We start from the raw sequence: 17,943 nt of genomic DNA, 5'->3' as shown, positions 1-17,943 counted from the left end.
TGGGACCCCTCTCGTTCTTACCTTGTTCTTTGTCATTGCACCAACAATGATAGGGCAGACCATCCCCGACAGTGTGCCAACGCCATTTGAGATGCCCATCAAGATACTGGCGTATCTTGGAGCAATATCCAAGTGGTTAACATTGAAGCCTGAAATATACACAGAAACTTTGGCTCAAGGCAGTATAAACTTCTAAGAAGCAAGTACCTGGTACAGAAGATCAGATCACATCTTCCCAAAAGACACTGGGTGCATACCATGTGCTTTTCGTAACTCCATTCAAGGACAGGATGAGAAAGAAAGGATGTGCATTTTCCTTTCCAGTACTTATTATGGCTCACTGCAAACATTCTCTTAGCAAATTGATCAAGTACAATAAAGAAAGAAACAGTCAGCAAGGTGAAAGGTGAACAATAATAATCCTAAATGATGTTTCTCAGTGTTCTAACTGTTGCTCAGCACATAGATAATTACTAGTGAAATCAGAATGTTGTATACAGACAAAGAGGATGACTCTTACCAGAGATAGCAAATCCACTGAATCCGACTGCAAGCACCAAGAAGGAGATGGCCACCCCTCTAGTATGAGAGTAGCCCACAACCAGGAGCAGGGTGGCTTCCATGCCAAAACCTTTGGAGGCAAGCACAGGAGAGTGTTAGTTTTTTGAGAATTTTTTACAATGTATTTTGATCATAATCATCTCCTCCCCAAATATTCCTTACCCACCCAATTGTGTGTCCTTTTTTTTTAAGCCTATCAAGTCAAATTTGTGGTACCCATAAATTCTTGGATATGTGGCTTTCCACTGGATTATGGTCAACTTTTTAGGAGTTACACTCTGAGAAAATTGATTCTCCCTCTCCCAGCAACTATCAATTACCAATGTCTCCTCAGCTAGGGGTGGGACATGGTGCTCATCTCTTCTCAGTGCAAAAGTGCCATAAACATTATTGGATTAACAATCACTGATTTAATTTAAATCCTACTTCACAAGATTAACCCATATGTGGCACTATTTTTGGCCAGGAACCTGAGGTTAGACAAGTCATAGGCCTATGGGAGAATTTTCTGCTATTACTCTGCTAAATCGACAAACTATTAGGCCAACTCCTAATGACTTACCTTTAAACCCACATATTTACTTATCTCTCAACCCTCATCAGAGAAATCTTTTGCTTCCAGTAAATCATCATCAGCACAGAGACCCACAACTGAGCAAGGTGTAGAGAATGAGACCACAGGATTCTCAGCACCAAACAGAACATATGTACTACACACACACACACACACACACACACACACACACACACACACACACGCACCTTCAGATGCTCAGGGATCATTATGGAAGAGGGCACAGAAAGAATGTAAGAGAGAGGCAGTGGATGACCACAAGGAAACAGTATCTTCTAGACACAGCGGGGCAGCTTCACATATGAACTCACGGCCATTGTGACAGTATGCATAAAACCTGTACAAGACTAAGTCAGACTAAACCCAACATAATTACTATAACTTTTAAAATTACAGTATAAAATTATAGTGTAACTTTTTATATTATAAAATTACAGTATAACTTTCACAAGTAAACCAAGACTACTAACATTTCTCATTCATACCAATTTGGACAATCTACCTCAGAAAGACATGATGCTAGTAATTTATGCCAGAGATTATCGGGGCATTCATTATGTGCTTTTTAAGCCCAAATTAATCTGAAGTTTTAGTAGTTAGAGATTTAGTTACAATATATAAAAATGACTTTGTTCAGTGGTGTCTTATAATAAGTGTTGAAAAACTTGGCCATGGGAAATGATTTGAAATTCACTACATGCATGTCTAACTGCCACGAAGTAATCTAACATATGCAGGAAATCATATTCATGTATGTAGATCACAGGACCTTCAGACAGGAACATATGCTTACCACTCCACACACACTTACCACCACAATTCATGATCTTTCTCACTGTAGTTGTTGAAAGAATTTGCTTGCTTCTTAGGAAATCTGCAATTTGCCCCCCGATAGGCACAATGATTGTCATGACGAGGTGTGGGACCGCAGACAGCATGCCAACCTATCAAAAGCCAGAGGGGGAGAAATGTTTGAGAGAATAAAGGAAGTGGGCAATTGAGTGACCTTGGCTTTCTGTATCTGTCTTCATCTGCTCCTTATGAGCCAAGGAAGGCAAAGCATTATTTCCAAATGCACACTCACTCTCTTAGAATAAGCAGTAATGTCCACAGAGCAAATCGTAAAAGCTAAGTAAATTTACTTTGATCCTTTTTCTGTATTCTTAAAGAAAGAAAAATTTTATTGCTACATTGTGATTCAGTGTGTTCTGAGTTCATGAATCGACCTTCCTGAATCTTGTCAGTGAGTGAGTCACACTTGTTTATCCGTTTCGTATCCTTAAGTGTGTTTGCACAAATGCATCATTAATGAGAGGAAGAAGGCGGAGGAAGAGACCTAGGGAGGAAAAGATGCCTTTGACCCTCAAAAACGCTGTATTTAAATTTTCTATTTTATTCAAAAGGTGAAAGACTCCACATTTACATTTTAAGACACCTCTTCTAAATTTCATAGCCTAGATTTCATTTATGGTAACCTCACACGAGTTCTTCAATTTGACTCATTTGCTGTCAAATCCAGTCATATTCTTACACCGTGGTATGCAGCCTCTAAACTGATTTCATAGAAATTAGGACAATCCCAAATCTAGTATGCCTTGAACACACATTTTTAACGATCAACTATGAACAAGAGACAGTTCCCTAGGTATTGAGTGTTGGAGCCCACCTAGGTTTCCTACTGGCTTTACCCAGCAGGGGTGCATAAGAGGATGACTGGGCCATGGGCCTGAGTACCAGGTGTTTGGAAGGGTCTACACTTGGCTGTATCTAGCAAGGGGGAGATCTTTTGCCCCTCCCCTTGGCATTGTTATATAAAGTCCTTTTGAAGAACATTCTGGGCTGAGGGGTTTTGACCCAGGCTCTCCCAAGGATATTCTGTGTTTCTGTCTGCCTATCTCCTCTATATTTCTATCTACATATTCCTCACTTCTACCTGCTCAAGAGTACCCTGGTCAGAAAAGTGGGGGCTGGTACCCCCACAATTGAGGGAGAGAACATATGAAAAAAAACACACTTAAATGGGCTATTGCCACATGAATGGATGTCCTCACTGGAGTATATTTTTGAAGCACAACTTCTGACAAGGGAAGTGCTGGGATGTATTGCTTGTGTTTAAGCATATCTTCCAGTGGATTATTGGAGATGTGAGACGCAGGTTTGAAATTTTTTATTTTACAATGACATATAGAATGTTGTTATGATCATGACTAGTTGAGAGAGGGAAGTGTTCCGAGATGGATTAAATGTTTAAATTGTTGATTCTCTCTTCTACTTAGGGTGGGAGTTTTTATAATTTTATTATTGAATGAGGAAACTGAGATGGAAAGGGGCAATTTTTAAATAGTTCTACCCACGTCCAAAGACTGCACTCTGAGTGTGTATATGTTCAGCAACTATGCCACCTGAGAAAGAAAGGGGAATTTAAATCCGATATTGTGTGTAAGTGTGCTTATTTGCTTACATGTGGGTGTTCAGTAAATGTGACACAAATAAAAATGTAAGGTAAATTGAGTCTATGGAAAATATTCTCGGTTTTGAGAACAACATATTGGAAAAAGTACAATGGTCCTTCATTCTTCCTCACCCTAGGTATGCATCAAAATTCAGTGTAAATCAGGAAGGTGCTGAAGAGACACATCCTGAAACATGTGTAAGGTTTTCCCAGGACCCCATGTCATGTTTCATTTTACAAATGCAGGCTCTCTGCTTGAGAGTGACGTTTCCTGTCCACATGAGAGGTTTTACGTCCAAAGAAAGCTTTGCACTGGGCAGTCTCAGCTATGTACTGTTCATTTCAACGAACATTTTTTTTTTCACTTTGCATTAGCAAAGAGCAAAGAGAAAAACATTCATTTATTCCTCTTTCAGCAGAGTCAGGAATAAAAGTGCAAGGAGCTAACAGCTAGAGGCCGCTGAGAGGTAAGTTTTGGTGCCCGTTTTAGCTCTTGAAGTATGGAATCTTCCAGTTTCTTAGGCAAAATTTCCGGGAAGTTATTTATGTGTAGGTCTTCTCAGCTCTGGTGACTTATGATGAATAATTACTTCACGAATTCTGACTGATCTGTCCCTCTTGGATTGTTTTTCGTTCGCTCATTGTTTTAAGGTTTTACCAGAGGAAGATGGCTGCTTCTCGTCTATCACCTGTTCTTAGTGCTCCTAGGTCCTCACACACTCCTCATCTCTCTTCTGTGTCAGCTCTACCTGAACCAAGCTCGGAAGCACGGCCTCGCCACCTGAGGAACCCAACGGAAACAAATGTCTCCTCTCATTCGATTGGTCCCTGCATTCTGAGGTTTCACAGTGCTCGTTAAAATCTTAGAATGGACTTTGCTTTGATTTGCCATTCTCAGAGGAGCTGAAGATACTTCCATACCACCACAGGGAAATGCACATACACACACATGCATGCATGCACACACACACACACCCACACACACACACACACACAGAGTTAACTAATATAGTTCACTTATGTGTGTGCATACATTAGGTCCTATATATAACTCTGTAATGCTGTACACAGTGTATGCATGCATGTGAGTATGCACATGAACTCATTTTGTCTTAACCAAGCATACTTGGAATGAAGATTAAGGTGTTCCCTGTGTGGTTCTGTCTACAGGATATCCACTCTAATGCGGTTCCGGAAAGCCACCTTCTGTGCATGCATATTATTTTGTATAAAATTTGTCTCACTTCTGAAAATAGAATGATAATTATTCAAAACTCAGCCCCCGACTTGTAGGTCAACACTTCATTGTAAAGCTTAGGTTCAAAGCCACATGACCTGGACACACCTGGATTTCCTAGGCCCACCATGACCTCCTCTAAATTTTTTTCAAGTTGGAGAATTTAAATTATTTTTTTTACCAGTTTAATAAAAATCTTCAGTCCACGCTGCATAAATAATGTAACTGCATTTTAGCTTTAAAAAAAGTGAATTAATCAATCCACATGTAAGTTTATTTATTTTTTGCAAACTACCCCTGATTTTATTCAAGTGTTTTCAGTTAATTGGAGACACAAGCCCAGGAAGATCATTTCACTGGAATCAGTTGGTAACTCCCCCCGCCCCCCACAAATCCTGGCTTTATTAATAGCCTGTGAGTGTCACATTTGTCCTAGATTATGAAAATGGACTCACACCTCCAGCAGTCTTTGTTGAGAGGTGTGACACTCTCAGAGGTCCCAAGGCTGCCCTACAATGTTTGATCAGCTCCAGGGAGAAGAGGCTGATCTACAGCAGCCATTCTTCTCAGGGAGAGGGGGACTGTTTCCTTAGAAACAGCTGCTTCAAAAGAGCTCTTAGGCCAGCAACTGCCAGACTCAGGCTTTCTCTAACCCAGCTCTCCGATAGCCTTTCAAGTAGAGACACAATGTGAACAGCCCAAGCCCAGCTGGACTTATGTAACAACACAAGGAGAAACGGCATGATCATTGCCAGCAAAGATAAATGGATTCAGGACTCAGCAGAGAGCTGCACACAGAGCTCAGAGCTGGCACTCAACACTGACCTGCTAAGTGTGTGACTAGATGCATAGGTCACCCGATGTATGACACTGTAAAGGGGATTGGAACAGAAATAGAGTATCTATGTCCTAAGTGTGTAACTAGTTAATATACCTTTAGGTGATTTCAATAATTATCCTCAGTTCTGTTTTACCATCAGTCAAACAGAAATGATGACAGCTATCCATCTGGTCTACCAGATGAGGTTATTCATGAATATGAAAGAAACTTCTAGAATTTCATATCCCTATACAAAAGGAGTACCTAAAGTTGAGTTCTCCCTTACAGAAAATCTGGAAATGGTTTTATTTCTGTATCTATAAACAAAACTGTCTGTGTGTGAATTAGTAACACATGATTTTGTCTATATTACAAAGTTGCAAATATTTAGGGGAGAGAAGCAGTATTGTATTTCTAAATAACACCAAGTGTCCTATAATAGACTCAACAAATGCTTGTTAAATTACATCGGATGAACGAATTGCAAGGACATTTTCAGCTTTTTGACTTGCTAAGTATCTCTTTCAGTTGGACAGATCTCTGAGAACACAGAAGGGGAGGAGCTTGGTAGTAACCGAAACACAATTCCATTGGAATGGATTACCTTTCTTTTTAGCAGTTCAATTGCCTTCAACTAAAGGTTTTTGTATTTGTTGTAGGGAAAGTGTGGGGAAAGGGCTGTATTGTTGCTCAGAACCATTGAGATGTGAGCTACAGGAAGGCAGAGATGAGATTCTTTTTGCCTGGATCTCCAGAACTAGAGATATTTCTAGCGGGCAACAGAATAGAGTAGAGGACACACACACACACACACACACACACACACACACACACACACACCACACTTTCCAGGAAGTAAATCATGAAGGTTAGAAGAAGACAAATTTTTGGCTAAAGGAAGGAATATTCACTTAAATACAGATGTCATCCAGTATTTTAATAAGGTGAACTTGTACATACCTTGCTGATTTCAAATCCAAAAACTTCCTCAAAGTAAGCTGGTTGACTGATGAGCAGTAAATAAAAAGTCCAACTCCTACAGAAATTTGCAACGATTATCGCATAGACGGGCATGGACGTGAAAAACTTCCTCCACGGGGTCTTGAATTTCTGAAAGTCCAAAAAAGAGTGTTACTCTGTTTTAGCATTTTCAGTCTTAATCTAGTGCTGTCAGTTTTCACATGCGTGGGCTGGAGCACGAGTATGAGATAAGATGGTAATGGCAGCTTCCCAGTTAACCTTAGGTGTGTGAATACTCATTAAAAGAGAAAATGAAACACCAGTCTATTCCTCTGATTAAATAGTCTAGTTTTTAAAGTATGCAAAATTCATGTATTTAGAAAATAAATTCCAAAACCATGAGTTCTAATTTCTAAGATTTTAAAGCAGTTTTCCCCCCAGCAAAATATTGCCAAATAAGTGATTTTATGACATCTAAAATGTTTAAAGCTGAATGTACTTGAACAAGAAAGCAAAAATAACAATGCATTATTGCCCACCTCTTCTGAAGTTGGCTAATCTATCATCTATCTGTAAATCCCTTGACAGTTAGTGGAGATCAATACATGTTTATGACACCATAGTATAAGTTCCTTAAGCAGTCCCGTGTTGTTGAGGTTCACCAGGTACAGCCCAGGGCATCATTACCAGCTAATTATGACACTTGAGTCTTTTTAAAATAAGAACATAATACCCAGAGGTGATTTTCTGTGTTTATAGTACCTTTAAAAATTAAATTTCATGCACTTAATATTTTAGACTTCAAACTATTTCTCATAGTCACAAATACTTTCTCAATTACCTTATCTTGAAAACCAAAACTATAGCTAGCTGCCAAAGAAATAATCTCCTAAAATAACCTCATTCAGTGTTTTATCATGTCCTTATCATGATAAAATGATCAACACAGGAAGCAGACTTTCTTGACTGATTTAGTAATTACTCCTGAGTGTCGAACCCCATAATTGTTAGTTTTAAACTATCTTGCTCAGATATTCAAAAATCACTTTAAATGTAGAATAATAAGAACTCATGTTGTGATGAACAGAAATATATGTAATACCAAAAAGAGAGAGGGCAACCTTTACCAATAATATATAATAAACACTTTGGCTTTTGGTGAGTACTTGTTTTGTGACAGCATGATTAGGTAAGCTCCAAGGGACAGGTAATTTTTCTTAATCCTGTACGTCATAAATGATGAAAACACTTCACAGATAAAAAAACATGGCCAAAGACAGGAATGTGTGCATTGGGATACCTTTGTGTGTGGAATAAATAAGAGTCAATACTGTTTCTTCCTGCTGGGAGGGTACTTTTTTGCTCATAGCAAGATCTTCCCTGAAATTATATTCTTCATATGGTAAAGCACTTTCCCAACAGGAAGAGAAAAGTATTAATTTTTAAAAGACTGATTTATCTTATATATATGCATATTTTGCCTCAATGTCTGTGTACCACACGTGTGCCTGGTGCCCACCGAGGCCAGAAGAGGGCATCTGATCCTCTGGAACTAGAATTACAGAGGGCTGTGAGCTGCCCTGTGGGTGCTGGGAATTGAACTCTAGTCCTCTGGAAGAACAGCCAGTATTCTTTCTTAACCACGCAGTCATTTCTCCAGCCCCCAACTATCTTACTGTGTGCCTTAAAAATCACCGGGAGCTACAAGCAGAAGTATAGCATTCTGACAACATGCTGTTTATTCAGCTGCCTGGGGTATGTGGTTATGACAGCAACTTGTCCACTTATGATCCCTATGTTTTTCTGAATTTATATCATGCTCAAAATTATTCCTTGGAGAACAACATAAAAAAATTTAAGTCATACAGTTGTCTGTAACCTGTGATCTTTCATTGGATCCACGCCCAGAGCAAGTGACTACAAAAGACTACTCAGGCAGGATGATTCTTACAGGTGTTAGGTGGACTGTGTATCAGAAATTTGAATATGACCATGAGTTGGGCAGTGTCACTGAGTCACTGCTGATTGGGTTAGCTCTGGTAGATCTCTACAGAAGAGAATAAGGCACATTCATGGGACACACTTTAAAACTGTCCAGAAAAATAAAAGTAAACAGGACAAGGTGTTAACTATGGTTGCACCCATCTCCGAGCCTTCTAGGACCTGAGGAACACAATCCTCATCTGTGGCCTATACTGCAAGCCTTTTTAGCAGGCTATAATTCAAGACCAGACCTTAAACATTCTCAGGCCAGGCTATTGCTCCCAAAGTCTGAAAGAAATGGGCCACATCCCTGAGACACATTCCTTGAACCTTCCCATACTCCCTGTCTGCTGATCCCCTTGCTGTGGTCAAAATACATCACGTTCTCCTGCCCACTTGAGCATGTGTGGCTCTTGGCTCCTTTAAGAAGCACACCGGGCTGCCATCCCTGATACTCGGTATTCTCTCTTCCTTTTTTAGTTCTCTCTCTGGGGTATTTTTGGTGCTCTCTGTGAGAACTCCCTGGCCACAGATTTCTGGGGCAATGAAGCTGCTGATGTCAGAGAACCATTGTTGATTGTATTAGCAGTGTTCAGACAAAACAATCTGTGACTATGCTGCCTGCTTTCTTGTATGCAGAATTTGGTCCAGAAACGCTCAAAAGAACTTGAAATACAAGCTCTACTTCCATTTGATCTTATTTTGAAATTTATTTGGAAGTGACAGGAACATATGAAACCTAGTAAGAAGAAAGATGCAGTGCCTTTAAGGCAATGGGATGTAGAAAGTGGAAACCCAGACTACACAATTCCTCTAACCCACTGGTTCTCAACCTTCCTAATGTTGTGACCCTTTAATACAGTTCCTCATGCTGTGGTGACCCACAAAACTATAAAATTATTTTTGTTGCTATTTTATAATAGTAATTTTGCTACTGTTATAAATTGTAATATGAATATTTTTGGAGATTGAGGTTTGTCAAAGGGGTCACAATCGTTCCTGAGGAAGGTCAGAGAACATGAATGAGAGAGAGAGAAAGAGAGAGAGAGAGAGAGAGAGAGAGAGAGAGAGAGAGAGAGAGAGAGAGAGATTGGTGCCAGACTACTTTTATTTGGTAAGGAACTGCTGTACACAGCTAATCCAGGAAGGTGAGATGAGCAGTAAAAACAGCTGTAGACCCCATCATGAACCGCTTACTTCCATTGCGCCGAGCAGATTTGCGCTCTCCCCAATGCTCTCCTCTATGTACCTACGTTCTTCATCCGTAATGGTAGGATGCTTTGCAGGACTCTCATAAGACACCAGAAGCCAGAACATGTACCAGACCATGCCAAAGCTTCCTGCAAAAAAAGGTTGACAAGGAGGAGATCAAAGGCATCATAACCAGAAATACAGTTAACAGTTAAAGGTTGAAGATCTACAATAATCTCAGTGAGAACCATTTGATATGGTGTGGGCAGCTGACTTTAGCTACTGCCTCCTGTCCTCTGCCTCTGGACATCAGGTTTCTCAAAAGCTGGTGCCATGGTTCATATCTGTGTCTTTAATTAAGCAGCACTGATATACAGAAATCTCACAAGCAACTATTAAATAATAGAACGTGGGAATTTAGTTAGACGTATCATATTCAGTTACTGAGCTGTTCCAGGCTGGACACAATGCCATACAGCAGAAGAATATGAGCAAGACCAAATCAAATTAATCAGTTTGGAGGACTCCATGGAGTGAGGAGTGAACCTTTTTCTTATTTGCTGATCTTCAATACATAAAAGTGGCTTAAATTTCCAGAGAGGGAGAAATGTCTGTTCCCCTCTCCACCTAGTACGTCTAAAGGTCATAAACAACTTTGAAGTAAAATAAAGAAGAGTTTCTAGCCTAAATAACCATATTAGATGAACACAGGCCTCCACAATTAATTCGGAAGCACTTCACATGATGTGACTACATATTGTGTATCCTAGCACAGACTTTGTTGATTTTTTTTTTTTTTTACTGAGAGAAGTTTCATTCCAAGGCCATAAACTGTTTTCCCTCCCTTCCAATCCTCTTCTTTATTTATCACCCTCACTATGAACACGTTTTCTTGCTGTACATTATAAATCTGCAAGCATTAACAGGAGGAGGAAGTCCGACTGGTTTATCCAGCTTTCTCCACTGCTGGCCACTGCATTTTTCTTTCAGTCTCTTCTCTTCATCCCTTGGGTAACAATCTAAATGCTCCTGATCTCACTAATACTTCACGTTTGTCTTCGTAGTCTCCAACACATCTTCCTTAACACTGTATACAGCCTCTGGTGTGCTCTCTTTTCTTTAATTACTGAACACTGGAGCAAATGTGATTTGAGGCCGGATGTTGTATGAATCTCTTATATACGGAATTGTTTTTGCAGGATTTTCCTAGACTTAAATGCTAACTGTGTCATTCATTGATTGTATGATTCAATGAACAACAGAGTCACTCCAGACCTCCACTACAAAATGGAAAAGGCTTTAGTTTTCTTAGTCAGGGTCCTGCTTTATGCTGTAGCCTCACCTCTAAATCAGAATCCTCCTGCCTCAGCCTCCTAAGTGCTGGGATTTCAGTGTGTACTACAAGGCCCAGTGGAAAGTAACACCTATAAGTTTTCGGCCAATATATATGTATATATATATATATATATATATATATATATATATATAAAATACTGATATATATGCCTATATATATAATACTGATATATATGCATATATATATGCATATATATATATATATATATATATATATATATATATATATATATAAAATACTGATACTCGGTATTCTCTCTTCCTTTTTTAGTTCTCTCTCTGGAGTATTTTTTTTTTGGTGCTCTCTGTGAGAACTCCCTGGCCACAGATTCTGGGGCAATGAAGCTGCTGATGTCAGAGAACCATTGTTGATTGTGTTAGCAGTGTTCAGACAAAACAATCTGTGACTATGTGTGACTATATATATATATATATATATATATATATATATATATATATATATATTAGAGAGAGAGAGAGAGAGAGAGAGAGAGAGAGATGCTGTTTACATCTCTAGAGCAGTGGGTGTCAGTCACACAGTGAGCATTGAATAACTGAGAGTTCTACAATCTGATGAAGGTTAGCACTGAGTTCTTCTGATGTATGGTCGAGCATGCCTCTTACTGCTCATCGTTCTAGCTAGCTAGACTCATCAAACATGTCCTGTATGCCACTCTGTTCGTCACTATCATGAACCAGATTCATGTCCTGTGTCCTGTGCCACTTGGTGCTGTGTAGCTATTACATTTCCCACTTACTCCACTGTCCAAGTTTTAGCACATTAACTTCAAACAAAAATGGAATGTGTTATTCATGATCCAGTTTTTGTCACAGACAGCAAGCAAGCTTGCTTGGTATGATTTTTCAAATATCTAATGCTTATCCCTTGATTCATCTTCAATGATAAATATGAAATGAGATTCAAGGAGACATAATGGCTTACTTAAATTAGCATTTCTTTTCTTTTTAAAATATATTTTTATTGAAAATAATTTTCTGATCGTAGTTTCCACTCCCCCAACTCCTCCCAGATCTTTGCCACCTTCCCACCCACCCAATCCCATCCCCTTTCTTTCTCTCTGTAGAAAACTTCCTTTTCAATGTAAAGAAACAGCTAACATCTGAGATGTGTCTCTGACTTTAGAGCCCCATCATATCTTCAAGTAAGCCATAAACTAAGCCAATTCAGGGCAGCAAGTAGCCATACAAAGTACAAAGTGTATTGAATCACAGACACTTGTGAAAACCTAATGGAAAAGTTCTCTCTAGGGGCCCAGAGAGATGGTCCAGGAAGTGAGGGCACTTTGTATCACATCTGAGTTCCATTCCCATAATCCACGGGGTGGAAGGAGAGAACTGACTCCTACAAGTGTTCCTCTGACCTCCATACACATGCCATGGCATGCACATGATGCACATCATACACACACACACACACACACACACACACACACACACACACACACACGCACGGGGGGGGGGGCAAACACATATGTCTTACGTTGCAGCGCATTCACAAATACAAAAATCTGCCAATGGGCTCTTCACTACCCAAAGAGCCCTTACTTGTCAACATTCTCTAGGAAGATGCATTTACCATTTTGAGACTATTTCAGCACAAGAACAAATGGATGTGGCCAAATTCAGAGGCAGCCAGACTCAGTGGGCTTTCGTTTCTCCTTCTGTGACTGGTTTAGTACTGATGCTGTATCAAAAGTGATTGATGAATTAGCACCATCCTCCTGCCTCCCACAGTCCTTCAGCTTGAGGAGGCAGAATCAGGAAAATGGCCAAGAACCAACAGCAGAGAGGTGAGGTGGGGCTAGCTCCTTAGCCTTAAGCAGCCTTTAAACAGGAGTCTCTTATCCTCCCCACAATCAGAAGCGTAATCACTTCATACAACATCAGGGTCTCAGTAAGCAACATGGTTGTTCATTGTAGGCTACCATGTTCACCTTAGCCTCTACTTAACTCTACTCTAAACAAACGCAACATACCATACACATAAAATACCGACGACCATCCAGTGTACTGCACGAGGATACCGGCTAAAGGCATCGCAATGACCGCCCCAGCATAGGAACCTAGAGTGGAAAGGGACGGAAGAGGAGGGTAAGTGAGAGTAATACAAGTTTTCTCTTCATGTGTACCAGGATTGGCTCACACAAACACACACAACAGCTACACACACACGCACGCACGCATGCACGCATGCACGCACGCACGCGCATGCACTCCACCTCACCAAAACATATCCACCCTGCATCCTCACACGAAACCACAGGACCACATCTTGGATCCCACCTGGGTAGACAGGACATAACCGACTTAAAGAACTGTAACCAGGGTGTGGACTGGAGAGATGATTATGAGCACTTATTGCTCTTGCAGAGGACCTGTGTTCTGTTCCCAGAACCCACACAGTGACTCACAACTATCCATAACTCCGACTCTAGGGGATGCGGTGCTCCTTTCTGCCCTCCGAGGGCACTCAGCACACAGACGGCACACTTAGGTTCATGCAGACAAACACTCCAACAGATCAGATAAAGACAAATAAATTGTTTTAGAAAAGCATGTGTTTGTTATCTTGTACACAGCCATGTAGTTTTATCTTCACATGGCGTTTTCTACTTTCATTTAAAAACTTATCAAAATTGTCTGCGGGGGAGGGCTTGGACCTGCCCCAACTTGGTATGCCAGCCTGTGTTGACTCCCTAAGGGAGGCCTTAACCTCTATGAGGAGTGGATGAGGGGTGGGGTGGAGGAGAGGTGGGAGGGGAACGGGAGAAGGGGAGGGACGGGGAACTGTGGTTGGCATGTAAAATGAAAAAAATTTAAATAAATAAAAAAACTTGTCAAAAATGATTGTGAAAATAGTATCTCAAAGACAAAACTGCAATATTTAAAGTCTATGATATAAGCCTTAACGTTTACAAATTCAGTATCTATAGGTAATAATATTGCTGATAATTTGATATTTGGTGCATTATTTATAGTAGCTTTGAAGTTTAAAGTGAATTTTTATTGTCTCTTGGTCTGATTTAGAAATGAAACTTTTCCGGCCTATCTGGTTCTAAAAGAATTTTTTTAAAGGTGGCCATGTATGGTGGTACACGCCTTTCATCTCAGCACTCAAGAGGCAAAGGAAGACAGATTTCCGTGAGTTCAAGGCCAGCCTGGTCTACATAGGGAGTTTCAAGCCAGCCACTGCTGTATAGCTATCTTAAAAATAAAAAAGTAAACAAATAAGAATAAAACTACAAATTAATATATTTGAAAATGGTCCAACTTCTGAAATAATACAAAGCACAAGGAAAAGCTGGTTTAAAGATGCCAATGAGAATTACAGAATCAAGCTAGTGGTCAAAACCCAAATACTTTTGTAAATGGGTTTATCAAATTTTGAATCATTATCCACATTTTTCCTGCTAACCCACCACAGCTACATAATGCTCACCACAAAAGGAGGTGGTAGCCAACCTACTCCTCTCCAAAGGAGGGGCCCACTTGCTCCATATCCCGTGACAGGCTGGATAGGTGACACCCTGTGGTGGGAAAACAAACACCGGCACTTAGGATGCAAGGCCACTTGGAAATTAGCACATCCCCCGCCCCCAGCCTGATTCTAATCAAATGGTACGGGTTGGGGGTGGGGGAGGAGCCGGTACCAACAGACTCTTACCAAACTCATGAAATTCCATTTGAGACATTTTACCCAGGCATGACCGCACACAGCCTCTTCAGATGCCCCCATCCATCAGGCTTTTCTCTCACCCTAGCTTTCTTCTTATTAGAGCAGAAGATAAGACTGTCTACCAATTGGTTTTCCTGAGATTCTAAACACTTTGTGAAATTTGGACACCTTTTGTGAGGCACTACATTGACTGATCCCCAAATATAAGGACCGTAAATAGGAGTTTAGCCTTCTAGAAATTAACATTAACAATAACTACCTTTCTATAATTTTGATTCTATCTTATTTTTTCCATTTTGGAAGAAAGAAGAATCCTCTTGGTGTTTTTATATTTATCTTATTTGTCTATTTCCATCACACTCCATGTAGAGAAGGGACAGGTCATTGGTCAAACTTGGGTTTTTAAATGACATTCCTTCGGAGTCTTCAGTATACTACATCAAGAAGCAATTGTATAGTTACATGACTAAGAATATGCTAAACAAAACACTTCAGCATATTAAATGAAAGCAGAGATTTAGGATAAAATTCTCGAGGGGGCTGGAGAGATGGCTCAGCAGTCAAGTTGAACTGAGTTTGGTTCCCTGCCTCTATCCACAACAGACTATATGACTCCAGCTCCAGGGAATCCAGTGCCTCTGGCCTCCGCTGGTACCTGCCTTCAGGTGTTCATACCCACATGCAGACATGCACACCTACCTACACATAACAAAAAATAATTGAAAAATTAGTCTTTCAAAAGTACTTTCAAGTCCTAGGGATGTAGCTCCGTGGTAGGGGAACACTTGTCTGTTTAGCATACATGCATGGAGCTCTGGGCTTGAGCACCAGATCTGATCACCTAACATTCCCAACACTTCCATTTTTATTTTAACACTATGCAGTTCAGTTAATATCTATTTATCTATGAAGACAAAGATAAACTTGCAGCTTTCAGCTTCTTCCAGAGCTGAAATGGTGCTGCCCTGTAGTTCCTACCTCCACAAGCCCCTGCAATATCCTAACGAAGATGACACATCCATAATGCACTCTGGCTGCTGACGGGATTAGCATGTTGAGGGTAGAGGTGAGCAGTATTGCAGCCCCAAAGACCCTGGAAGACAGAGATGGGAACAAGTGTGACTGAGCATGACTCAGACAGCTTGAAACTCCCCAGGTTAACTTAAGCGCTTAAGAAACACTACAACCAGTTTTAAAGTAGATGTTCTCCTAAAAGGATAAAATAATTCTTATATAGATCGCCTTGCTGTCATAGATGGATCCTTGAATCACCTGAAAGTTATACATTATTTGATGTGCATGAAACACAAGAATGGGCCAAAGCCAATTATGGTTTAATACTCCAGACATGTCAAGGTTAGATCTCACAGCAGGTGTTTATCTTAATATACCAATGTCAAGTCTCTTTTTTTGTTTTTCTCCTTTTTCTTTATTGTGGGACACAGAGGTGAACAGATTCTGTCTCAGGTACACTGACAGGACTATTTATCCACAACAACTTAAGAAAGAATTAGAAGTAAAAATGTTCAAGTTATTTTTTCATTTTTGCAAGTAAAATTCTCATTTAATTTAGCCATTTTTGAAAGCTTTCATAATTCTCATACTGAAGAATAAAAACACATTCTCAGTGAGAATGTCAGAACTGGTCACTTGCAGAGAATTTTGAGGAACACATTCTTCCCCAGGCCCTAACCCCAAGTGTTAACCAAGTCACACTTTGACCTTTCAGTTCAGTCTGGATTGGCTGCCTCATAGGTGTTACATTTTTCCGAAGATGTGTTTAGTATAACACTTAACAACCTGAACTTCTGAAGGAGCTGTGATGATTATTAACCTGCTACTGAAATTTGATAAATGAGTTCACAAAAGCCTGCAGAAGAGCCGCTCTCTTACTGTCAGTCAACGACCGGGGCAGATAATGTTCTTGAAAATCTGCAGCCACATCTCCCCCTCCCCGCAACTGAAGATTTGTTGTCCCACCTCATGCAAACACTCTGTGCCCTCTTTGCTCTGCCACGGCTGCTCCATGCTCCATGTGGAGTCAAAGATGATATGGCATGCTAAGACTGGGGAGGGGTAGACAATTTTATTTTGGTTTGTCTAGCGCATTTGTCTTCTTGTAGCTATTTTGGGGATAATTTGGATTAAATTTACTTTCTATGAAAATAACTTCCTGCCACGACCTTCTTTCTGTTGGGAAGAGTTTTAAAATGGCGCTGTCATTAAATTAGTGGGAAAGAGGTGAAATTTTATACCTTTCACTAGTTTTGGGTTTCAGCTTCTGAACTACTGGCATTCTATAAGGATAATCCTCAGTTGTAAGATGCTGGCTTATGCAGGAAGTGATGTTTGGTTACATCCTTGAACTTCACCCAACAGATACCAATGGCATACTCCCTCCCAACCAACCCCAACAGAAAATGTTGGCAGCAATTACCAAACGTCACTTAGGGGACAAAATCAGCCCCAAAGTGGAATCAGTTATGAACTGTTTGCTGAATGCCAACCACAATCAGAGATAAATTTAATAAAAGCTTATTTGAGGGAAACCATGGTAAGAACTCACAGGCTGTAATTCCACAACCACTAACGGTCTGGTCAGCACAGGTATTAATTCACCCATATTATACCTAGAAACACAGTCCTTGCACATGTCCTTCACTGCAGGGTCCACCTTCAGCCTCTAGGGTTTCTAATTCTCTAACCACATGACATTCTCCGAATGCGTCTAAGTTATACATCCCCCAACTGTTGTTCTAATCATTGCCGTTGCTTCGGAAAGTATGTCAACTTCATTCTGACTGATTAGGATAAAGTGTATCAAACTTTTTGAAGGTAAATGAGATTAGGATCTTATTTAATTTTAGATAATTGCTATGCAAATGAGTATCAAAGTAATTCAATTTTGAAGCAGCAGGATTCTTACCCTGTGTGGAAAGTTTTTATGCTTTCATTCTACCAAGACTGATGAGGCTTTTCTACTCACAGTTCACCTGTATACACTGCTTCAAACCCTTTGGCTGGATATAGAGCAGTGTATTGTGCTCAGATAGGGAAGGAAGATTTTCAGAGCACTGGCTATACTGCCTCCAACTCTATGAACTCAGCTAAT

General features: G+C 40.2%; 1 protein-coding gene across 2 annotated transcripts in view; it reads right to left on the bottom strand.

Moving 5' to 3' along the window:
• The window catches only part of Slc17a6 (solute carrier family 17 member 6), a 40,746-nt gene that overhangs the window by 1,196 nt on the left and 21,607 nt on the right, over positions 1-17,943 (bottom strand). For both annotated transcript variants that reach the window (XM_059253366.1, XM_059253368.1), the window contains 8 exons: positions 15,810-15,924; positions 14,595-14,682; positions 13,132-13,218; positions 9,785-9,927; positions 6,605-6,754; positions 1,947-2,079; positions 521-631; positions 22-149 (listed from right to left, as the gene is read on the bottom strand). In XM_059253366.1, coding sequence (XP_059109349.1) covers positions 22-149; positions 521-631; positions 1,947-2,079; positions 6,605-6,754; positions 9,785-9,927; positions 13,132-13,218; positions 14,595-14,682; positions 15,810-15,924 — 955 coding nt within the window. The remainder of the gene's footprint in view (positions 1-21; positions 150-520; positions 632-1,946; positions 2,080-6,604; positions 6,755-9,784; positions 9,928-13,131; positions 13,219-14,594; positions 14,683-15,809; positions 15,925-17,943) is intronic.

This window comes from Peromyscus eremicus, chromosome 1 (assembly GCF_949786415.1).
Source record: "Peromyscus eremicus chromosome 1, PerEre_H2_v1, whole genome shotgun sequence".
Lineage (NCBI taxonomy): Eukaryota > Metazoa > Chordata > Mammalia > Rodentia > Cricetidae > Peromyscus > Peromyscus eremicus.
This window is presented reverse-complemented; position numbering and strand designations above follow the sequence as displayed.